The sequence below is a fragment of the Xyrauchen texanus genome, chromosome 22 (genome assembly GCF_025860055.1).
Source record: "Xyrauchen texanus isolate HMW12.3.18 chromosome 22, RBS_HiC_50CHRs, whole genome shotgun sequence".
NCBI classification, from domain to species: domain Eukaryota; kingdom Metazoa; phylum Chordata; class Actinopteri; order Cypriniformes; family Catostomidae; genus Xyrauchen; species Xyrauchen texanus.
The window spans coordinates 7,880,874-7,905,808 of NC_068297.1; the positions used below are offsets into that span (position 1 = coordinate 7,880,874).

Sequence of the window (24,935 nt, forward strand, 5' to 3'; positions counted from 1 at the left end):
ATCAACCACTGGTCGATGACCATAATGTTTGTATAAACTGTAGGTAACAACTGGTAAAATGTACACAGTCATAAAAACCATAATGATACTTACACTTAAATATTTTCTTCTCAGCCATGTTATCAATTGTCTGTGTCCGTGAGCGAAAGCGCTCTTCACACCAGTTGTCTGATTGGCCTTTCGCAAGGACTCCTGGGTACTTGAAGTGCGTGAAGCCTGGATCTATGCGGGCTTCGCGGAAGACCGCTTCAAGGGTACAAAGGGGGCGCTGCTGAGCACAATTCAGAGCGTTAAAATGCTAAATGGGACGGCCTACGGACTCGTAGACTCAGCGAGCACGCGCAATTTAAGTCCACGAGCCCGAAAGTCCGCATGAAGTGCGCCATTTGGGACAGGGCCGAACCATTGAAAATAGTTGGCAACACTGGCGTCTTAATTAGTGAGTCATACAAAAGATTCGTTAAAAACGCCGCGCTGCTGTAGCTTTCCTTTGGAACTATTTTAGTCTGTAAAACAGTTAATATAGTTTGTGTCTAAAATGTAAGTAACTTAATAATAAATATTAACTACGCTACTTGTTTATTGAACAATAAATTAAATGTAACATTTTCAATCGTGATAATATTCAGCAAAACAGCTCCCTTAGTTGTGTTATGTTAAACTAAATCATATGTTATAAATAAAAAACAACCATTAGAATTTTTACCTCAGTACATTTCTTCTGTGAGTTTTCTGTGTGCACTCATTTGTTTTGATTTCTCCACGAATGTAACGTTAGACGGGCGCTACCGCTTACATTTGCTAGCAGTTCAATACTAAGTTAACGAAGAAAAACAGATTTACAGATGAAACTGACCTGCACTTGAAGCCCTGAACAGGTCAGTGATTTTTGCAACATTTTGCTGCTTCTTGGAGTGCTTTCTTTTTTTTTTGTCCTTTCCCTCTCTGCTCCACCTGGCCGTTTTCTCTCCATCATCGAGTGCTGCTCGCATTTTCTGTTTAACCGTTTGGTTTGTCTGAGGCGTAAAGTCGAATCGTAGCCTTGCCAGTCAAGACTAACAGATTCATGATTGTTTTTTTTTTTTATTGTTATTAATATTAATAATAATTTTATTGAATGACGAATTCAAAAATGATCACTGGTAAAGGTAGTAATATAAAATAATAATAATAATAATTTAAAAAAATAAAATAAACGCTGGCTGGCAGCAGGCCAACTTAGTCGCCAGGCAAGCGGGAACTGTCCCGGTGCTCCCGATGGCCAGTCCGGGCCTGGACCCCACTGTTGCCAGCAACCAAAGCTTGAGTTCACGAAAATTAAAGGACACCAAAAAAGACAAAACAAGTCTTTAAAGACAGAGTATTTGAATGTTTATGGACTGTCAAGCCCTATTAACTTCTATTGTTAGCGCCTTACTGTAACTATGATTTTTAATTTTTGTTTAATAAATGAGGGATGAGTCAAAACTATTTTGTGGTAATCAACATTATGCCACAAATGCTGCTAATTAAGCTTAACTTGTATTGAACCCAGAATGAAGAGGTATTCATTCTTGGAGTGTCCCGCATTCTTCACAATCTTGAAATATATTTGATTTTAATTAGTTGTCAATATACTGAAATTCTTTACACCTCTTGTTACATTCAAACTATATATTTTATATAGGTTTATATATATTTTATATACTTTAGGTCTTAGGTGCGGTAACCAATTTTTCGACCGTCTGTTTATGTTTATGTCCAAATGATCTATAACCAAAATGCATTTTAGGGAAAGGTTAGCTTTTCTTTGAATACACCATATTCAATGTCAGTTTGCTATTTTGCATGTACATTTTGAGGTCGATACGATATTTGTAATAGCAGTGCCAATGTTATGGGATCGATTCCCAGGGAATACACTTAGACAGATTGTATACACAGAATTAATTAATTCAGTCTCTTTTTTGGTGTTTACCAAATGCATAAATGTAAACATGGAAATGCACACATTTATTCAGTATACATAGCATTTCAATTTTTATTTAAATGTAGGTATTGCCAGTTTTCCTGTTTGGAGTCTGCTTTGCATGGCATTCTTATATTAACATATTCTCAAGGAATGAAATATTCCACCACATCAAATCTCTTCCAGATTTTCAAGCTCTCATTATGTACCTCTCACGCTGTCCTTCTTGGTTCGTTTTTTCAATCCATACTGCTATGCCTACACTTATTTTGTTCCTAGAACACATTTAAAAATAAAATATTTTAGCGCATAGTGCCCAGTGCACTTCCATTTACATGTTACATAAGGAACACCTCTTGATCTTTTGCCTTCAGCAACCAGTGATTACATCCCTCCTACCTTTTCTATCGCTCACCCACAATCTGTACCACACTGCACATTGAACACAAAAATAATGATTTATTACATCTTTATTCATGTTTTTCAAAGATAATATGAGAACAGAATGTGATCCTTTCATCCAGTGTGTTTTACCTGATGAACCTTAATTTCAAAGCATCAACCGTGCAGATCATTTTTCAAATCTTCAGCAAATTGACCAGAATGAAAACAGCAAATGTTCTAATCTATGATTCACTCACTCAGTGCTGCTCCTCCTACACATGTGCCCTGGCTTAGCCTCAAACACACACAGATATGCTTTCAGCCCTGTTCCTCCTCTACATCAAAATATTGGTGTTGAATTTGCATTTAGGTGGCAAACATGATGCAGAAGTGTATTTTGAATTTAAGGAAACTTTAATTTAAAAGAAATTAATATGCTGTAAGTGTACTTATCAATACATTTCATATTTAAATGAATTACCCATAATGTTTTCGTACACACAATGGGAGATTTCATGATACAACCAAATTTGCCTTGAAATTTGTATTTAATTATATATAATTTAATTAATGAACCTTTTTCAGTTCCTGTGAATCCAATTCAATATCCTATGGGGCGTGACCAAATAAATGAATTTTGTTTTACTAATTAATATAAAAAGAGAAAATTCTTAGTCAACACATAATACACAATTCTGAGAGAAACAGGATATTCTATGGGGAAAAAAAATTAAGACAGGAATTTATTTTATCCATTGGGACTTTATTGGAACATGAAAAGTGGGCGTGCCAAACTGAATGTGAGCTTTCTAAAAAGAAAGGGCTAAATAACTACTTTGCTATTGGGTAACTTTATCCAATAGCCTGCATAGACAGACAGATAGCAAAATTACGTACCAGCTGGCTACCGTTAAACTCACCCCCCCTAAACCTTACTCCCATCCGGGTCACGGCACCAGTGTCCTAAACGACCTGCTCCGAGCGGGATTTAAACCGGGGATCCCCAGCATGGGATCATGGGCATTTTGACACGCTAACATGGAGGCTACAAAGCCATGGCCTCTAGCCTTGGTCGCTAATGCGTCTCTTGAATCCAGGAGAGTGAGGTTTACACACTGCAAAACTATCACGTACCAGCTGGCTACTGTTACATACGCGAACATTAGTTAATGCATTATGAACTAATATGAACAAACAATGAAAAATAGTATTTTGAAACATTTACATTAACCAAGCTTAACAAATTGTATATATAAAAAAAAGTTGTTCACGCATGACACATCATGCATTAACTAACATCAATGAATAGAACTTCATTGTAAAGTGTTTCCATTTTGACTTTAAATTCAGAATTTTTCCCAACCCTGATAGCAATGCATTATTTAAAATAAAATAAAATAAAATAAAAACATTTTGGATCTTTTGTAGAAGCACATGAAAGCACATAATCTGCAGAATATGTCTCAAGGGTTGCTGCAGGATAGTCAGTGCAAGACACAAAAAGATTCAGGTTGAACCCCAGGAACCACAGTGACCTTGTTGATGCACATTATGTGTAACAGATGGAGGTGAACAAAATGAGCATGATGTAGGTTAGTGAGGAACAACAATGTGTGGCACCAAAATCCTATGCCCCTTAGTAGCACAGACACCAGTATGTAGTGTTGGCTGACACTCGACCCACTTATGTATTATCATGGCACACAATGCATTCAGTTTGGCCTCATTTACAATGAACTAATTAATTTAACTAAAAATAGCCCCTTTGGCCCCTACATCACCACCAGAATTTCAGGCTCCTTCACTCTGCTCCCAAATAATTCACATGAGAAATCATATACAGTATATATAGGCCATGAGACAGATGGAGGGATGGAAAGGAGGCTAAGGAGGGGTGGAGCTGCAAAAAATCAAACAGCATGCAGAATAAACAGCTAAGAATGACAAAAACATTGACTTTGATCCTCCACTTTTATTGGCAGCCCAGGCAGTGTTTATAATGCATATCCTTTGTAACATGTTAACAGGTGAAAATGGTCCCTGATAATTACAATTTTGCTTTTAATGAGCTAAACACACGCTTTCACTGCATATTAAGCATTATTTGTGTGGTAAATTGTGATTTTTATTGACAAGGTCCTTATTTCTACACTAGTCATTCAGTTCTTTGTCTATCACAGTTGATTCTTCAGAAATTAATCTTGTACAAACAAAATGAACTATTGTTATATATAGAGCACACAGCATATAGCAAATAGATATCTATTATTGACATAATAGTGTTGCAGTGTGCAATAGATTTTTAGCTTCTAAGCTTGACATCTGATGAAAGTCACATTGTATCCTCAATTACATATTAACAGCCAGACCTATCAGTTAATATAAATACATATTGTTTAACAGAATATTTAAATCCTATACATAACTCAATAAAGCTCTCCACCATGTCATAAACTTTGAAAGAGAAAAGAGAGACCTTAACTGTGCTTTAGAAATTGCTTTGAACACTATTAAGAAAACAACACAATTTGTATTGTGAATCCCTAGATGACTAGTGGATGCTAGCATTGTCACTATTTGGAAATAATATTTACATTATTCAATAATTAGAAAGACAGAAAAACAAAAAACATAAACTACCTGTATATAATATTTAGAATGATTAAATGGGCATATTTGAATATATTAGGGTTGTCAGTGCAGAAATAAGTGTTAGGATACAGACTTCACCTCAGTGTTTCATTGCCCCTTGTGTGTCCTGTTTGGACACCTCTTCCAGCTCTGATCTCTCCTGTCCAACAATAGTAGACAACTCCCCATGTTGGCAGGAAATCTGCTGAGCTTGGTTGCCATGGAGCAATTTGTCTGTATCTGATTGGTCCTCACCGAATAGCTCCTGCAACACCCCCTGCTCTAGCTCCTCCCAATGGTCCCATGCAGACTTGGAAGCGTTTGGCTCTGTTTCAGAATCAGTCAGGTCTGTGTCCCAATCGCTATCTTCTCCTACTGCAGAGCCTATAACAAAGTCTGCCTTAGAACCACTGTCCTCCGATTCAGAATCTTTTGAGTCACCATATAATGAATGCCCCTCTGTGACCAGCAAGTGGCAATCAGGAGCAGCCAGGTAAACAAAACTGTCAGTAGACAGGAAGTCACATTCATCAGGGTAACGGCAAGGTTTGGTAAAGGACATAGGAGGTGATGGCTCCTCCAGTGCAGTTTTAGTCACACCTTCTTGTGTGGATGTGGGCAGTGAGACTGCCAGGTAGACAAAACTATCAGTGGCAACAAATGGATCCATGTCACTCTTGCCTAATACAGTCTTTTTAACTTCATGTTTGGAGGGGGACAGTGGTAAAGGCACATCAGTTTTTGATGTGTTCACAGTGTTGTGAATCTCTTGGGTTAGAGATCCTTTGTCCACAGCGATCAAGCGTTCTTGCATTTCTGCAGCTTTGGTTGTAATCTCTTCACAAAATGATTGCCTTAGTAGCTCTATGTTATTAGCTCTCAGTCCAGAGGGTTCTTTTTGGTCCAAAGTTGCCTTTGGGGCTGGAAAGCATGTCCCAGACTTTCTGTGAATGCTTTTTCCCTCTTCCCCTTGGCTAAGGGATGAAATACTTCCAAAAACTACATCTGACATAGGTCTGTCATTGTCAGAGGTGATGTCCTCTCTACTGGTTTGGCTGGGATTTGACATGTATACACCACTTGAGTCTGACTCCAGCGTCAGATTGGAGTCTGGTGATTCGCTGTGGCTATATTTGTTTCCCATTTGAGCATAAATGGTGTCAAGATCTAAGCTGGTTGGAATTGTGGCTTTAGCAAGCTTGTAGCCTCCTAGCTGAGTCACAACAACATTCTTTCTTTCACATATTTGCAAATGGGATGCAAATTGTGGTTCTTCATCGTCTTGGCTTTCTGTAACCTCTCTGTTCATTCTCTCAATCTCCAAGAGATCTTCAGCACCCAATTCAGAGCTTGTGCCTGATGGAGCTTGTGAGCCACCAAACCCTGAAGGAGGATGTAAAAGAGGCCAGCGCCTTAGTGAGCTAACATTTTGTGAATCACTCCACGTTTCATCCCAAAGATTGTTAACCATCTCCAACACAGCCTCCCAGTTCTCTTCTTCACCTTCAGGATTGGTATTTTCATCAATGCCTGCCTTGGCACTCTCCTTTATTAGCACCATTTTGCTCTCCCCTTCTAAAGCTTCCTTCATCTTGTTGTCATTTTTGGATGCTCCAGCTTTACCTTCCTCTTGCTCCCACAACATCTTCCATTCTTGAAGTGAGCACTCTTTTAATTCTCTGGTTAATGTAGACTTACCTAGCTGTCCATCTACATTTCCTTGGTGTTCAGGAAATGGTGAAAGGCGAGGGATAGTCTTTTTGTCTGAGACACTTCGTATTAGCATAGAGGGAAGTGGAGGAAGAATTGGGAGATTGTGGACTGCACCACCTTGTCTTACTGTCCTCCTCCTTCCGATCAGTCGTCGTGGCCAGGTGGATTCCATTGGAGAAGGAGAGACAGCAGCAGGTCTTTTTGATGTTTGGGAGCGCAGAAGGGGAGTAGTGTCATTTTCAGGTTCTGGGGTGGTGGATGGCTGTACTTTCTCTGGCTCAGTGTTCTTAGGTTTAAAAGTCAGGAACAGCTGATCTTTTTGCATGTTCCCATCATCCCTCATGTCCTGCTCTTGGTCATCTTGCCCACCCATAAGGGCACTGACTGATAATTCCAACAAAGGTGGTCTTGGTGAAGAGGGTTGGGTGGGTAAAGACTGTCTGTGGAATTGTTGATGGTAGGGCAAGGGGGAAGGGGAAAAGAACACAGAAGGTGTATGTGTGCCAGTAGAGAAAGGTGATGCAGAGAAGGGTGAGATCTGTGGGGAGATTAAGCTGTTTGGAAAGAAAGCAACTCCTGGGTTTAAATAGTTATTTTCTGCTGGGGAGAGTTCCAATACTTCAGGGTACTTTGGCGGAGACAGGACTTTCCAAGAGTGGCGGCAGAGGTTGTCCTTCTTGCAGCTGTCCTGGAGATGATGCCGTTTGTTCATGGATCCACTTGGTGCTGAGCTGCAGGACACGCTGGGGGACGCTGACCTCACAAACCCTCTTGGCGACCTACTAAGCTCATCATTTGCCAGTTTTAAAGAGTCAAAAATGAACCGCTCATCCAATTTTCTGCCACTGGTGACCAGTACAGAAGACCTTGTGTCAAACATGTCTCCACCTGCTCCCAGGGAGCCATTACTGGAGAAGTCAGTTTCTCGACCCCTTCTCGAACCCAGAGTGCTGTGAGCAGAACTGTGGTCGATCTGTTCATTGATGCACATTGTGTCATAGATGGAGCGTTGAGGGATGTACCCATCCTCATTGTAGCCCTCTCTTTCATCTCCTTTAATTGAACAACAAGGGCTCTTCCGTAAGCAGCCTGGCCGGCTTAATGGCTTTCCCATTGTGTCACTCCTTGACAATGGCCTCCTAAAACCTCCAATTCAATCCTCCAGAAGTCAATCGTGTGACATTGCCAGAGCATGTGTATGTGGGTCTTCTTGGCAGTTATTGAATACAGACGTTTGTTTTACATAAAATCCCAAAACTTTTCTTAAAACTGGTCTTCTGATATGACTAGCAGAAAGATGAATATTTTTTCAAAAAAATGCTTCTATCTCCACTTGAGATTAAAGTAATGTAAAAATTAAACAAGCCACCTTGAAATTTGTCTCTCAACAGCAAGTGGAAAGGAAGCAACTTTTAGTCAGAAAACATTACACAGCCTTGTAAGTAGAGTAGCTTTTACTTAGCTTAAAAAACTGGCATAAAAAGCTGTATCTCCTCAGTTTGATTCTAAAATTAGAGCACTTCTGCCCTTGAGACAAGATCTTACACTTTAAAAACAAACAGTTAAATGGCAAAAACTCACTCTTCCTCCTCATTTAAACATAACATGACAATTCTCCATGGTCTCTTCACATTGCTTCTTCATGTTGGTAAGCATTGACGTAACTCTAGCAATCATAGCACTGCAGGCATGACAGATGGACAGTCCATGTCCCTTGTGTCCTGGTAGTCCAGGTGTGAAAAGTGTCCAGGATCCAGTCTGTATTCCATCATTATCTATCAGCTCTCAGAATCTTGTGCTTCCTCACACAGAAACACTGTTGGTTTGATAAATAGCCTCTTATTTCAGCACCATCGGCAGCTCTCTCTCTCTCCCACCTCTCTCTTACTGCCTCACTATCACTCTCTCAGCTCTCCCTCCCCTGAGTTTTGAGGCTGCTTCAGGGCTTTAGCAATTATTAGGAGCTTTAGACTTTTTGCCTCACTCATTTCAGCCTTTTTTTTTTTCATCTCAATTTGATTGCACCACTAATAAAATGGCTTAGATTTTCATAAAACAACATCCCCATTTGCCTATATCCTTTTCTTATTGGTTTGTAAAAAGACCTTATTTAAACAAGAAGCACATTAGGCCAAATGCATAAGATAAGAAAAGCAAGTATGACATTTATGCTGTCATTTTATGATTGTAAAATAAAACTAGATGAAACCAGTCATGTACTGCCAGATTGTCTTTGTTGTACTTCTCTCTGTCTCCCACACACTCCCCTCATTCTTGAACCCTCTCGAATCACACCTCATCTGCCCGGAGCACGCCTACACACTTTTTTGAACAGGCAACATAAACGTGATCTGTCCTTTAGATACGCTATCCTTCAGTCCGTCATGACAGATTGTACATGTGCAAAACAATGGTGGGAGATGTGGCGATCAGACAAACGTTTGCCCTTTAAGTATCGTAGATAAAAATAGTCCTGCTGGCCATTTTAACCCCCCATGAAAGCTTGGCAATGCTGAAAGTCACTGCAGACTAAATTAGGGGTCCTGATATGGGACATTGTTAAGTTAAACAATAATCCCTTTACTTAAGGCTGACACATGTATACAAGTGATTTTCATATCTGAATTGTGTGGCTCTTGACAGCAGCAGCACATTCAGAATCCAGTGTGAAGCACAAGCAACAGCTCTTGTCTCTGTTACCATGGCAGCGAATGACAATTGGCTTAACATCGTAGGCTGGCGCTGCATCTATCTGTGCAAATATCAGCATAATCATGTGGCTAAACACTGCTTAGTTGATTCACCATTGTTGCCTTGACAAGGTCCTGTCACTTGAACTAACAAAGCAGGACTGCCCTCTGTTGACTGAGACACAACATTTTGACTCAAAAGTATCAGATTAATAAACATTGCTTTAAATATTATTTTCTAGAGGCAATGATATCTAAATAAGTCAGCAAAGCAAGATCTTGATTATTGGGACAAGAACTATTTTAAAGTCAACATGAAATCAAAATTGACCCTATTTACTTTCTAAATATGATTTATTGGTGCACATTATTCCAAAGAAAAACTGGTATCCGTAACCTTTCATCAAAATGTAAGAGTTATTAAGCCCTATTATTTTTCAACAAACTGTCATATGAGAACACACTTCACAATCCAATCCATTCCCAATGCATAAAGACAAGTATTGCCAAGCATTCTTCTCATTGAATATCCTGTTTCATTCAGAAAATGTCACTGAAATGAAACTTCAATTGCCTGTTTCATGTTGACTTGAACTATGGGGGTCGGTTGCTAGTAGCAGTTCCTACGTGATTGCTGCATCCAACTCTATCAGACGGCAGATTATGTGACCTTCACTTTCTGCTTAAGTGAAGCAGGTTTTGTGCTGCTAACAGAAAACATGTTAAAGCAATAATTCACACAAAAATGAAAATCCTTTCATAATTTACTCATCCTCATGTCATTCCAAACCCATATGAGTTTTTTTTACAACTAAACACAACGCAAGTACTCATGAACATGCAAGCCACTGTGAACAAGCTTTTCTCATAACGCTCATTGACGTGCAATGGGCAAAATTACTCAAATTTCAGGTTGTTTCTCACCAAAATGTATTGTATGCATTAAGAAGACCTGGAACATGATGTACGAGTCACATTAACTACTTTTATAATATTTTTGCTTCCGTTTTCAAGCTTTAAAATGAGGCACTATCCACTGCCGTTGTAATGAAAAGAAGGACCGATATTTCCATTTTGCATGTTTAGAATGACATGAGGGCAGGTAAATTACAGAATAAAAATTTTTGGTTGAACTATCCATTTAAAAAGGCCAACATTTACAAACTTAACCGAAAGAAAAACAAAGTCATACATCTGAGAATTCATATATTTTCCAAAGGTCACAAACAATGACAAAGAAGAATGTTTAAACATAAAAAGATTCTGCTATATAATTCAGAATACTGAGAAACAACGTCTACTGCAATGTGTCTACTATGATGCAATCTAAATAAAAACCAAAAATGTTCCTCTTCATTTTTCCATCTTACACTGGTCTTTAACAATAATGACATAGAGAAGATGACTTGAGGAATGTCTGGTGAGTGTGTCCACATGGAGAAGAGGAAGTCTACAACAGTAACAGTCTCAAATTAAACGGTCATAACTTGCTCTGCCTCCCATTCCATTAGAATAAAAGCAGATGCCATTAAATGTCTCATGATTGGCTTTTCTGTGTATCGTTTGCTTCATTCAATTTCAGTCTCATGACTGGTTTTTCTTTGCTCCTTTTGAAGTCTGGGGAGATCCATGATTTGTTCTTTTTTAAAAGCAAATGTCCCTCTTCCAATGAGCGGTTTTTGGGTTCTCATTAAGAACTCTCTTCTGACGAGTCCTGGGACTTTTGCTGCTTAGAGTCCAGGTGAATGTCCCTTACAGCTTTGATGCGTGTGAGCATCCTCTCCATCATGGAACTGTCCAATGGCTCGGCTGAGTACCACACAGGACTGCTGGGGTTGCAGGAACTCTCAGGCTGCAGGTAGAACAGGTCTTGACGCTGCTTGACAGAGTTTGAGCTGTGGAAGTAAAAGAGAATGAATATTACACGTCTCAGTGATGTCTCAATATTAAAAGTGCCAGCATAAAGATTAAATAAGAGACCCGTTCCCTCTAAGAGCAGTTTGAATTAAGCATATTTCTGTGTGAAGCTGAGAGGCATCATTCAACGACATGCACTGTAATTCAAATTCAATTTCAAAACATTCATTAAAAACAACATTTTTCAAATAATAAATCCCACCTAAAACTGGACAAAGAAACAATTATATAAAATGTCAAGTCGAGAGTGTTTTTTTTCTTCATGTTTTGATGTATTTTCTATTGAAACACGAAGTCTGGGTTAGGGCTGGGTGATGGACAATGCAATCGGATATTGACGATATTTTACAAAGATCACGATTGTGACAGTCAATTGACAGACAATGATCGACAATATTGGGAAATGGCAAAAAGATGGATCTGGGAAGTCTGCTAACATATTAAACAGTAGCCCAGGGTGTAAAACTAGCACCCGCCACGCGCCAAATTCGCAGAGACTGAATCCGGTTCGCAAGCTCCTCGTCCAAATGCATTTCATGCCCAGGTAATGTTGCTCATCTACCAGCAACAGGCGGGTGATCTGTAAGACGTCTCGGAGTGACACATGATAAAGAAAAGCTGTTAGTCAGAAAGACTCGGGCTTAAAAAAACACAATTATATTTTTAAGAACAGACACATTTTTTTTGTCATTGCTCTTGTCTGATTTGCTGTTTGTTCAGAGGCGTGCAGCATGAGCTTGTCTTGTGGAACACACACACGTAGGCGTGCAGTGTGAGAGCCTGTCTTATGGAACAGGCTAATATAACAGTTTCAATCATCTGGAAACTGTTTGCAAGAATAATGTGGTCTATGAGAAAGCTGCAAATGCAGATCATCTCAGGAGGTGCTGTGAGTTTAGTTCGCTTTGTTTCCACGGACCAGTTTGTGGTTAGCTTGCATTGTGAATGCAACTCTGCAGGTTCAGTAATATATATCTTTGTATTAAAGAAACAAAGACAAAGTAATTAAATCATAAATACAAAACATGTTCACTTTGAACCTAAAATGAGTTCTCTTTTAATTCCATTTTTAGTTTAAAGTGCAATTTTAATTTAGAAATGTCTTTTGTTTAGGTTTTTCTTGTTTCAATAAAGGAATTAAAATTTGAAAGCAAAATCAATTAAGCAAAAATATTCACCGACCCTCAGCAGGGGGGGGTCGACAAAATAATACTGCAATATTTTTTATGGCGATTAACGGCAAAATAATTTTTACATATAACCCGGCCCTAGTCTGAGTATGACATATTGAAAGGCTTGTATCTTAAAAAAAAACAAAAAACAAGACAATTGCCCTTAACTCTTTCCCCGCCAGCGTTTTTAAAAAAAAGTTGCCAGCCACCGCCAGGGTTTTTGACGATTTTCGCTAAATTTTAATGGCCCGCAGAATATTTTCTTCCATGAATATATGAAGATGCTATATATCAAAATAAAGATCTGAGCCTCTGCTTTTAGGCAAAAAAAACTATTTTATTTTATCTTTATTTGTTCTTTTTTTATTGCCACTTGAACAGAGGTAGGTTTAGTCAAAAACAACATTTCGGACAAAAAGCTGAGAAAAAGGCATTTTTATCAAACAAGTGCTTTAGTATTAGTATGGTGTTCCACTTCTTCACGTTTGAGACGATCGCAGTCTGTTTCTTTGATCAAAGAGTTGCGTACTCTTTCAAAACATGCGCGCGGGTCTTCCTTACCGTATACCACCTAAAACACGGATACCCGGAAAATTCCGTGTTTGGCGGGGAAGCGTTTTTTCATAAAACCCGGAAAATTCCGTGTTTGGCGGGGAAAGAGTTAATGTTGATCACAGCAATGAACCATAATTTGCTAATTGCTAGTCGGTTGCAGGAGGTATTTGGGAAAGCGTCATTCTAGAGAACATTTGATTGACTCCTTTTGCACTGCACTGATGTTTGTCCAATCAAATGTTTGGTCTTTTTTCCCCCAGAAGAGTAAACTGTACATTTTTAATTGCATAAATCAGCTAAAATCGATTTTGTCTACTTTTATGAATACACTAGCATTTAGATACATGCAAAACTAATACAAATGGACTAAAAGCCAGAAAACTTTATTTTATGGGGTCTTCAAAATAAAATTGTCTCCCAGCTTGGTTGCCATGTCACAGCCTCATTTCTGCTCACCATTTAGAGAGATAGAACTCGTACAGTCGAACGGGACAGCGCAAGGGGTTCTCAGAGTTCTCAAGCATCTCCATAAATTCATCATCCACTGTTTCTTCTTCTCTCCTCCTTTTAACCGGTGCTGGATTTTCATTAGAAAACAAAATGCACTAAATATTATGAGCACAGATGAATACTCACTGTAATAACCCTAAAATAACAAAAGTGTCCATTTACCTTTCTTTTCCATGCCTTCATCCTTGCTAGGTAGTTTGAACTTAAGATAAGAGGTCTTGCCCTTTTTGATCATTTTTGAGCAGTTGGTGACATTAGAGAATGCAAGGTGTTGATGCTCCTCAACCGTTTTGAGGTTGAGCAGTTTAGCTCCAAAAAACAGCAGTGTGTTAAGCAGAACAATAGGAGATAGGGCACCCAATTGCTTGCACTCCCAAAGGTACTCCTCCTCAACCCTTGAGTGTATATACCCTGAGTATAAAACAAAATATGTCATGGTCACCTTAAAGGGAATGGAAGATAGAAAGTCATATGGGTACATGAGAATTTGTTAATTTCTTTTTTAAAAGGGTGTCAAAAAGAAGACATAACAGGTGTGTTTGAAAAGGATATGTACCCCCAGGTGACAAAGTATTTCCCCAGTCTTTCAGCAGTGTGGTGATCTCTGTAGTGAACTGATTGTAGAGGGAATCTGTGAAGATATTCTCAAGACGACCATTTTCGAGAAGGCACTAAAAAGTGAACGAAGAGTATGTGACACTAATGAAAATACTGAAACAATGAAAATTAAATACATAAAAAGAATCAAACTTGTCAAACTAAGTATGTTAACAGGTATCAATAACATTTGTCAGAGGCATAGGTACAAAAAGGTGTAGTTTGTGGAATGGGTTGATTCCCTTTCACAAAGTACTGAGGGGCAGTTTGGGTTAGGGATGTACACAACTACATATTTTTTTTAACTCGACTTAAGCATACTAAGGCCACGTCCACACCAATCCGTTTTAGATTAAAAATCCCATGAATTTTGCTTCACTGAGAAAGGAGCTTTTCAAAAACGGACTCAATAACCGCATACTTTGGAAAAAGTTTGTTAAGAAGCTGACGGAACATGGTTGTCTCTAGAAACGTGTTTTAAAAAGTTATTTTTCTAACTTGACAGTATCTAAAAAGTGTGGCACTTCCACGTGAGACGCTTATGCCGAGTTTACACTACATGATTTTTAGCCTGATTTTCGCTCGCCAACAAAAGCCTGAAATTGTAGGCAAATCGGAGCTCGCTGTGAGCGACAAACGCAATGTGTGAACTATCAAAGACGCGATTTGAGAGAAGCGCCGACGCGTCACCGACGCAAGCAGATATCTAGGATGTTAAATATCTGGACCTGTCTGCAATTCCAAATCGCGCAATGTGAAAAGTGTTTTGACAGAATACAGCTGCAGCGTTGACCAACAGCCAATGAGAGAGCAAGAATAGGGGCACGGGAAGGTTCAGTGGGAGGAGTCCTGACGTACCTGCAACAGAACATCAACTAGCATGGCTGCGGTATCAAGAAAGTCTCATTGGACTGAAGAAATGGAGGAAATATTTGTGGAACATTGGCAGGAGTACCAGCGCCTATTTGATGTTTCATCTGAACTGTACCACAACCGGGTGGAGTAAGAAGTGTTGGAGAGAAATTGCCAATTTTCTTGGACAGTGAGGTAAGCAAATAGATCGATTTTTCAGTAGGAACTAAATTTTCATATTACAACCAATAAAATATATGATTAAAAACATACACATCATATTCTGAAATGCATTACATATGATCAGGCATGTTTTCGTATCTCGTATCACTTCTCGCATGTACTCCATTGTGAAACGTAATTTGGAGTCCAGGCAGAGTCATCGGGGATTCGTCAATAGTGAAATGTTTTGTAATGTGTTCACCACTGTAGCCAATTTGTCGTGTAATTTGAAAACGCCACAACTTCCATGACAAGACAGTCAGATGTGTAATGGGAACGGGACCACGATCCGACGTCTTTGAAAATTGTGTAGTATGTAGGAGGCATTAAATAACACCAAGATGCATCGAAAACAAACAACATCCACACCCAAATCTTTTGCACACATGCATACATACATACTATTTTGTTTTTCATCTTTCCCCTAAAGATTATCTGTTTTGAAACATTATTGTTCTATATGTTCTAACATATACCCGTCTTTCCACTACATGTACCTCCAATCTGTTTGATTTAGAATAAAAATAAAATTGTCCTCCGAAGAGGGGGGTGGAAGGCGGGCCAAAAAAAGACATCCATCTACTGCATATTAACATAGAAAAAAAAATGAAAAATTGTGCAAACGCATTCAGTGTGAACGGCCCATGAGGATAGTTTTAGGATCATCGGACCCCATGCTAAACATAACCAAATGGCCAAAGATTTCCAATTGTATGTGAATGGCTGTAGTGGTAGTGCTTTAAAGAGGATGAATTTTAAGATACAACTTCTCTAGAATATATCTTTTATATAATAGAAAACCACACAATTAACAAAAAATCAGGCTTGATTTAAGGAAGAGTAATTTAATTTTAACCTGCTGAATTCCCAGGCACAGGTAGTAGATGCTATCTGGTTCGTAAGCTTCGCCGTTTGGCCTGCGGACCTCTTTGATGAAACAACACAGACCGTAACTGAGCTCTGCAGAGCTGCACTGTAACACATCCTTCTTTATAGTCATGGGGCATGCTGAAAAACACACAGTGGGAGAGGAGAAAGCTGCTAAGACACATGGTGGGTCAATGCAAAATCAACACTCCGACTGTGAGAGCGACCTTTAAAGATGACACATTTGTCTCAGAGTGAGTCAAGGACACAGGATTGTATGTTCTGACCAATAAGTGTAAACTTACAGGACTCTTGGTCATCCTCACTGTCTGTTTGTCCTGTTCTCTTCTGCACCCAGCTGGCCCAGGCTTCAACTCCATACATTTGGTTCAGCTTTTTGCTGGAGGAACTGAGCCAAACAGCGCCAGAGGTATCTGCTGCAGATCGCTTACGACCCTGCAAGACACAAAAATATAATTTTCATCACTATACAAGCAAAGTCCAAGACATTAAAATGGGAGTGTGCAATTTCTTTAATTCAAACAGATTGTCCTAATACTACACCATCTTGTATTGTTTGGACAAACAGATAGTCCCGACCCAAACTCATACCATTGGTTGAGCTTTATGTACGCCATGTCTGAAAATACGATCAGAGAAGACATTGAGAAACAGTAGTGTGACTGTGAAAGGCCTCTTCCACACTCTTCATTTGAAAACTCATTCTTTCATTGTTTTCAGAAGTATGCGGTTAAGGAGACCATTTTGGAAAGTCTCCATTTTTAGTGGTGGAAAATATAGTTCCAGTGTTGATGAGGTGTGTAAATGAAGCAAAATCAATGTTTTTCTGTGGGTGTGGCTTAAATTACTTCTTATAAAGCCATACCCAAACACAATTATTTTCACCTTCTCATTTATTCAGCCAAGACATAAAAAAAGCAATTCAATAACCAATGATCAGCTTGTTGGTGCTCCAACCCCCCAAGAAAACAAGCTTGAATTTACATAATGCATTACTGAATCCCACTAATACAATAAAAAGGTCAATTTCAGGTATACTCAACCATGCTATACCATGATGAAAACACAAAAATTATAAAAGCCAACAACATAATAAATGTATCTAGACAAATAAAAAGGTCAAAAGGATAAATAATAAATAAAATAAAAAAATAATGTAAAGGACAAAGAAAGAAGATTTTTGAGCCAAGTATAATTCTGAAACAAATGCCTGAACTATGCACAGTAATTTCCTGACATACTGTCCAAGTAGAAAGCTAAGCAATAACTTGGTAAACTACAGTAGGCAGACAGTTAAGTATAAAATAGAAAAACATTTGACAAAGATGCCTTTAAGCATCCATTCCCACCCGAACATTAATTTCCTTTTATGGTGACTTTCTTCAACTGCAGCAGCCTCCATGGCAACCACTCCTCCATCTCCTTCACGTTCAGCTTTTTCTGTACCCATATGGCCTGCGCATTCAGTCTGCTTTAATTTTACTGTATGGTGTGGTGTACAAAGTTCTTTTCATAAAAGCCTCAGCCTCAGACTTTAAACAAGTTACAAGGTAGACAGTCCTCTTTGCCAGGTACTCCCTGTAGGGATATGAACTTTTTTTCATGTATCATTAGAGCAAAATATCAATTTTCTTTATTGGACAGATCTTGGGTAATAAATTAGCAATGCCAAAGCAAGACTAATTACTGAGATCTACAGTCTTACAGACAGGGAGATTACCCGCATTATTCCTGTTCTGACTGCTTTGAATGCATTCCTTAGCACAGTTAGAAGAGTTTGATATTCGGTTTTCATCTGTGGATTTAATACTGCAGGAATTTCTCTGGCATGTAGTGAATGGTATTGTCAGACAATTTGTGGTATAATTAACATTGCGACCCAATAAATTCACTACATGATGCATCATGCAATCATCTTCACTGCCATTCAGAATTTGGACAAGAATGGGAATGCGTTAATGTTAGATTTCTGGCCTTGTAGCCCCACATTCATCTGCACCTTTTCTAAACAAGTCAGTGGATCTTATGTGGGTGGTAGTGTTCTGTTGAGCAAACAAATGAGGGTTGTCTGTAGGCACACAATATTAATGATGTTCGGGGCCTGGGTAGCTCAGCAAGTAAAGAAGCTGACTACCACACCTGGAGTCGCAAGTCGAAACCAGGGCGTGCTGAGTGAATCCAGTCAGGCTTCCTATGCAACCAATTGGCCTGGTTGCTAGGGTGGGTACAGTCACATTGGGTTAACCTCCTCAATGTTGCTATAATGTGGATCTCGCTCACAGTGGGAGCGTGGTGAGTTGTGTGTGGATGCCACAGAGAATAGCTTGAAGCCTCCACACGTGCTAGGTCTCCACGGTAATGCGCTCAACAAGCCACGTGATAAGATACGTGGATTGATGGTCTCGGACACGAGGGCAACCGAGATTCATCCTCCGCCAAGCGGATTGAGGCGAGTTACTGAGCCACCACGAGGACTTAGAGCACATTTGGAATATTTTCAGAAAAGAGTTTGCTCTTTTCAATTTGAAGGACCTCCAGGTTATGCTGATAAATTCTTGCAGAGCAGTCAAGGTAAAGCAAGCCCATCTTTCGACCTCTTTAGAAAATGATCAGGAAAATGATCCAATTATCAAATTAACTTCTTAGCTGTGAGAGAGCAGTGAGAGCTCGACTTTGAGCTGGAAACACATCTGGACCTTGAGATCTGGTTAACGAAATATTCCGGATTCAATACAAGCGCAATCGACAGTATTTGTGGCATAATGTTGATTACCACAAAAATATATTTAGACTTTTATTTAGTCCCTCATTAAAAAAATCAACACAATGGGTTCCATTGCTCAGGCACTATGGAAGTTAATGGGCCAATCCCTAAAAGTTTAAATACTCACCATTTCAAAAATATAGCAACAAGACATAAACAATATGCATGCTAGCATGATTTTAGTGTGATAAAAATCAATTACTAACCTTTTCTGTGTAAAGTTATATCCAATTTTACAACTTTGTTGCCATGACAATGTAATGTCAACAAAACCAAAAATGACTTTAAAGATTACAATTTAAAAAAAAAACATTTACAGCTCAAATAATACATGAGTTTTAACAGAAGATGAATGTAAGTGCTTTTGTAAATGATAAGCTTCACATTTCTGCCTTTAAATCCTCCAAAGATAGGTCTCATTTACTTCCATTGTAAGTGCATCACTGTAACATCCATTTTTGCAATTTCTAAAGAAAAGGAGGGATGTCAATAGTTTTTTGTGGACATCAACATTATGCAACAAATGCTGTCGATTGAGTTCAACTTGTATTGAAGCTGTGATAATCCTCTAAGGGCTAGATTATACTGGCAAATAAATGGACTTTTTCAATCTTTCCAGCTCATTTCTGTAGTTGAGGCAACAGTATTGGTTGGCCTTCAACCTTAGCAATAAATGGAGGACTTCTCATGCTCTGTTGAAGTTGTGAACCATATGGCATACAGGTGTCCAATGCATAATTACAGTTGCCCAAAGTTTCGGAACATGAGGGGTGGGAATCTGCAGCTTCATATAGGCACAGGAATCTGATCAGGGCAAAACTGCAGACTGATTTGGTTGAGAGGCTAAAGATTGCCCAGTTGCACCATCTAGACAATTCTCTGACTCAGTATTCTGAAGGCAAGTTCTTACAGGGAATCAATGAGCGTGACAAATTCCTCGACTTGAGTGGCAGCCTCTGAATTATCAGCAATACTGCTCTTTTTCAAACACAATTTCAGCTCCTTGTCATATGGAAAGGTGCCTTGGATTCCCTTGAATACTAATAAAACCCACAAATAACATTTTTGCAACCTCAATGGACAAATTGAATTTTGATTGAGATCCAATTCTTTCAAACTGTAGAGAACACAAATCTGGATATCCTCTCAAGTAATAGTATGCATTTGTTTTTATCTACGATTACATGTCATGAATCCAACACACAGTCATAAGAATACAAAATGACTAATAATATGAACCTGAAGCTCAGCTTATACAGAAACTGGAGCCAGTATTCTATGTTTTTATGAAGATTGAGATTTATTTTGGTCAATAACCTTGTAGAGATTGGTAAAGAACACAGAATTTATGTTGTTTGAAAACTGGCTCATCAAAACCATAAAGAAATCACTTTAAGACAACTAGACTAATTTAAAAACTTCAGCAGCCTGCAGAGGATGATGGAAATGACATCTACACCTGTCTGTTCAAATTTAACAAAGGAAATATGCAAGGACGGATCATCAAGTAGGAGTGGATTTGCACCTGTCTTAGCAAGAACTGAAGAATTTTTCATTTGTTCACAGCCAGCATGAAAGCCTTGTGATTTGTAACTGCTGAATGAATAAGAAAGAACTGTGATTTCTAAATCTTCCAAGCATAAACAATTGTTTTCTTTTGTGTGTATATAATTAAAATGTCAAAACTGTAAACAACCATAATAAACCAATGCAAAAGATCTTTAATCTTAATCATTCAATCTCGATATTTAAATTTGACTGATACAGCAAAATGATCTTATTTGTCCTAAAATAGTTATTTCGAAAAACAATTTGCATTCTTGATTTTTCACAATAAAGGACAAAATGAGTTTTGCTTCACACCAAGTCTGAATAATAAATTTTTGGCCATTTATTGATTCCTAACAATTAATAAATTAAGTAATTCCTGACCATTAAAAGGGTTTTTCAAAATGTTAAAAAAAAATATATATATGTCTATGTTAAGATTTGACATGAAATTACTATTTATCCATATTTGGATTAGACACTATTGATGCACTTCCATCTTTATCACTGATATAAGTTGGGAAATTACCCAAAACACATACTTCAATCATCCAAACTGTGAAAAGATTTGGGCTATCATGATAAATGAACAGAGTTAATATTATGCCAGAAATCTGGTTATTTTCCATTTGTTACATACCCTTTTTCTGGGAGAGTGGCTGTCTCTGCCTTTCCTGCGTCGCTTCAGTGTCAATATCAGTCTGTTCTCCTTAGATGCTCCAGGGTCAGCTGATACTGTGAAATGACAAGCACAATATTATCATTTTGGGGGGATTTTAACATATTATTATATCACTAACTGGCTATTTATGGTCAATACATTTTATATACAATGTTTTTTGGATATCTACAATATTAAAATTAAGTTCAGGGTTCCCACACCTCTTGTCCAATGAATTTAAAGTTGTTCCAAAAACGTTTCTAGTCGATCAGTGTTTTTCCTGGGTCATAAATGGTCTTCAGTGTTGGCTACCATTCACGTTCATCAAACATTTACATTTATGCATTTGGCAGACGCTTTTATCCAAAGCAACTTACTGTGCAATTATTACAGGGACAATCCCCCCGGAGCAACCTGGAGTTAAGTGCCTTGCTCAAGGACACAATGGTGGTGGCTGTGGGGTTAGAACCTGTGACCTGACCAACAGCCCTGTGCTTTAGCCACTATGCCACCACCACTCCACTCAAAAGTTTTTTTTTTTTTTTTTTTACATAATTGCAATTAATATTTAAGATATGTTGTAGCATTTCATGATTGTAATTAATATTATTTATTTCTGATCATCTAGAAACTTCTGAATTCAACTGATTTTGTAGGGGGAAAAAAGTGCTGTAGGAAATTAAACTGCCTTAACCTCTGATTTGGGACTGTAAGTCATTTTTTGTTTGTTTCTAACTGCATAACAGATCTTCTTTTTCCTTTATCAGACTCTTTAATGCTTTAGGAATTATTGTGATTCTAGGTATATCTAAAGCCAAACAGAACAGTTTGATCAATAAATCATCAGTAAACATATTACAAATGTTACACATGTCTTTCTTCATAATTTCTAAAGGTCCAGACTTTAATTCTACATGGTAGCCTACTTGTCCTTGTGTTAACCATAGTTAAGACCATGGATGGCTTCTCAGTGGTTAGTTAGGTCAGTCTTTCTTAAAAAATAAACTGTTTATTTTTCCTGAAAAAAATAATAGCCTAAACACACAAATGCCACAGTTGTAATGAAAGAAATCTATTAAAGTTTACTGTGATAAATGTTGGTAAGGGTGGTGATGTGCAGATTAAAAAGTATTTTAACTGATGCTAGTGCAGGGCAGGTGTTTTCTTTTCCCCTCTTAAGTGCTGTTCAGAATGTAAGTGCAGTAGCTGTTTTAAATGGTTGAGTTGCTCCACAGCGCTCTAAAATAAAAAATTCTCAAATACAATTCAAATGGGTTTGTTATGAGCCATGATACCGAGAGAACTCCAGTTTAATATCGCATGTGATCTGCTCTGGGCTATCCTGTTACCGGAGCTTGCATACTGAGGGAAGTTCGGTTTACACGCAAAAATTTGAAATGCAGGAAAAACCCATTTTATTTAATTCACAAATATTACTGTTGTTATGCATAAAAAAAAGGCATGGAAATTTCTTTAGTGAATATAATTTTTCTAGCTATAATCAGCTCTAAAACACATTACAAGAAAAAAAAATAAATATATATATATATATTCAGAATGGAAATTTCCATGTTTTTTAGATTTGTCATTTCCACGACTTTTCCAGGACTGGAAATCGTAATTTAAAATGTCCATGATATTTACAGGTTTTCCATAACCATGGGAACCCTGCATGTTTTAGGATTTATACCATGATAATATCAATGCTTATGAACATGGAAATCATGTTCCATCGTTTCTATCACATCTATACCAGGCGGTCTGTGAAGAAAGCTCGGAGGATCATCAGAGACTCCAGCCACCCAAGTCATGGGCTGTTCTCACTGCTACCATCAGGCAGGCGGTATTGCAGCATCAGGACCCGCACCAGCCGACTACATGATAGCTTCTTCCCCCAAGCAATCAGACTTTTGAACACTTGATATCTCACGATCAACAATCAGCACTGCACTTTATTAATCGTCATCTTGTATCACACACTGGACTGTCAAATGTATTCTCCCCAATTCAACTACTGTATATATATTTTTATATACCCTTACCCTTATTTTTATTGTATGTGTATTCTATATTGTGTGTATTGTTTACTGTACATTGTATATTGTGTTGTGTAAGTATGTGTACATTTGTTATGTAAATTGTGTTGTGTAAATATGTTGTTTATTGTAATTGGTACTGCTATGTTATTCGGAACTGCAAACAAGACTGTGACAAAGTGATTTGATTTTGATTTTTGATTTTATTACAATGATATCTGATGCTATTACTTTTATGGTACCACTACAAAAAATTTTCTTAAGGTTGTAAAATAAGAAGTATGAAAAATACTTACTTCGGGGAAAATCTTTTTCCAAATCTGGCTGTTCTTGCAACAAAGATGTGGTAGGAGCGGTAGGTGTGGTAGAAGCAGGAGCAGTAGGAGCGGTAGGTCTGGTAGAAGCAGGAGCAGTAGATCTGGTAGAAGCAGCAGTAGTAGATCTGGTAGAAGCAGGAGCAGTAGTAGATCTGGTAGAAGCAGGAGCAGTAGGAGGCGGTAGGAGTGGTAGAAGCAGGAGCAGTAGGTCTGGTAGAAGCAGGAGCAGTAGGAGTGGTAGAAGCAGGAGCAGTAGGAGTAGTAGAGGCAGGAGCAATAGGAGCGGTAGAAGCAGGAGCAGTAGGAGCGGTAGGTCTGGTAGAAGCAGGAGCAGTAGGAGCGGTAGAAGCAGGAGCAGTAGGAGCGGTAGAAGCAGGAGCAGTAGGAGCGGTAGAAGCAGGAGCAGTAGGAGCGGTAGAAGCAGGAGCAGTAGGAGCGGTAGAAGCAGGAGCAGTAGGAGAGGTAGAAGCAGGAGCAGTAGGAGCGGTAGAAGCAGGAGCAGTAGGAGCGGTAGAAGCAGGAGCTGTAGGAGCGGTAGAAGCAGGAGCTGTAGGAGCGGTAGGAGCTAATACCAGCTCCTCTAGTTCTGCTGATGGGACCAATGGCTTTACATTGGCTCCAGAATCCTCATTATCTGCCCAGCTGAAAGGTGTTGATATGGCCTCTGACTCTAGATCTGCACTGTATGTGCTACCCTGGTCTGAACAAAACAATAAATCACAATTTAATTCAAATGTTGCAGTACAAATATAAATAGAAAGTGACATCACAATATAAATTGACCCTTTGCAAAATTGTACTTTCTTGTTTTACTTACTGGTCTCATTGCACGTTCTTCCAAAAAAAATAAATGTTTGTCTATATACAATGGCAAGAAAAAGTATGTAAACCCTTAGGATTTCTGCATTAATTGGTGATAAAATGTGATTTCTTATTCAAAGTCACAAGAATAGACAAACACAATGAGCTTAAGCCAACAACACACAAACAATTATAATCTTCCATGTCTTTATTGAACACATCCATGTGAACCCTTGGATTTAATAACTGGTCAATCCTCCTTTGGTAGCAATAACCTCAACCAAGCATTTCCGATAGCTGCAGATAAGAAGGAATTTTTACCATTATTCCTAACAGAGCTGCTTCAGCTCATATTCTTAGAATGTCTGATGTGAATGGCTCTATTGAGGTCATTTCACAGCATCTCTATTGGATTAAGGTCTGGAGTCTGACTGGGCCACTACAAAAGTGTTTTTTTTAAGACATTCTGTAGTGGATTTACTTCGATGTTTAGGGTCATTGTCCTGTTGCATCACCCAACTTCTACGGAGGGTCAGTTGGCACATAGCCATCCTGACATTATTCTCTAAGATATCTTGATAAAATAGCAAGCGGTCCAGGCCCCAATGCAGCCCCAATTCATGATGCTCCCTCCACTGTTCTGCACCATTGGGATGATGTTTTCATGCTGGTATGCAGTGCACTTTTTAAGCAATACTTAAATAATAATAATACTTGCTGTGTGTTCTT

At 38.5% G+C, this 24,935-nt stretch overlaps 1 protein-coding gene across 3 annotated transcripts in view; it reads right to left on the reverse strand.

Moving 5' to 3' along the window:
- Nucleotides 1-9,710: 9,710 nt before the first annotated feature.
- The window catches only part of LOC127662561 (zinc finger MYM-type protein 4-like), a 46,542-nt gene continuing 31,317 nt past the window's right edge, over nt 9,711-24,935 (reverse strand). For 2 of the 3 annotated variants that reach the window (XR_007972901.1, XR_007972900.1), the window contains exons 22-24: nt 23,385-24,105; nt 21,032-21,126; nt 16,462-16,514 (exon numbers count right to left, since the gene is read on the reverse strand). Coding sequence is in view for 1 of the 3 variants with exons in the window: in XM_052153805.1 (XP_052009765.1) it covers nt 11,057-11,261; nt 13,467-13,587; nt 13,683-13,931; nt 14,077-14,191; nt 16,048-16,199; nt 16,364-16,514; nt 21,032-21,126; nt 23,385-23,482; nt 23,982-24,105 (1,310 nt within the window). In the remaining 2 variants the exon portion in view is untranslated. Of the gene's footprint in view, nt 11,262-13,466; nt 13,588-13,682; nt 13,932-14,076; nt 14,192-16,047; nt 16,200-16,363; nt 16,515-21,031; nt 21,127-23,384; nt 24,106-24,935 lie in introns of those variants that run through there. The other variant, XM_052153805.1, reaches the window with a different exon arrangement.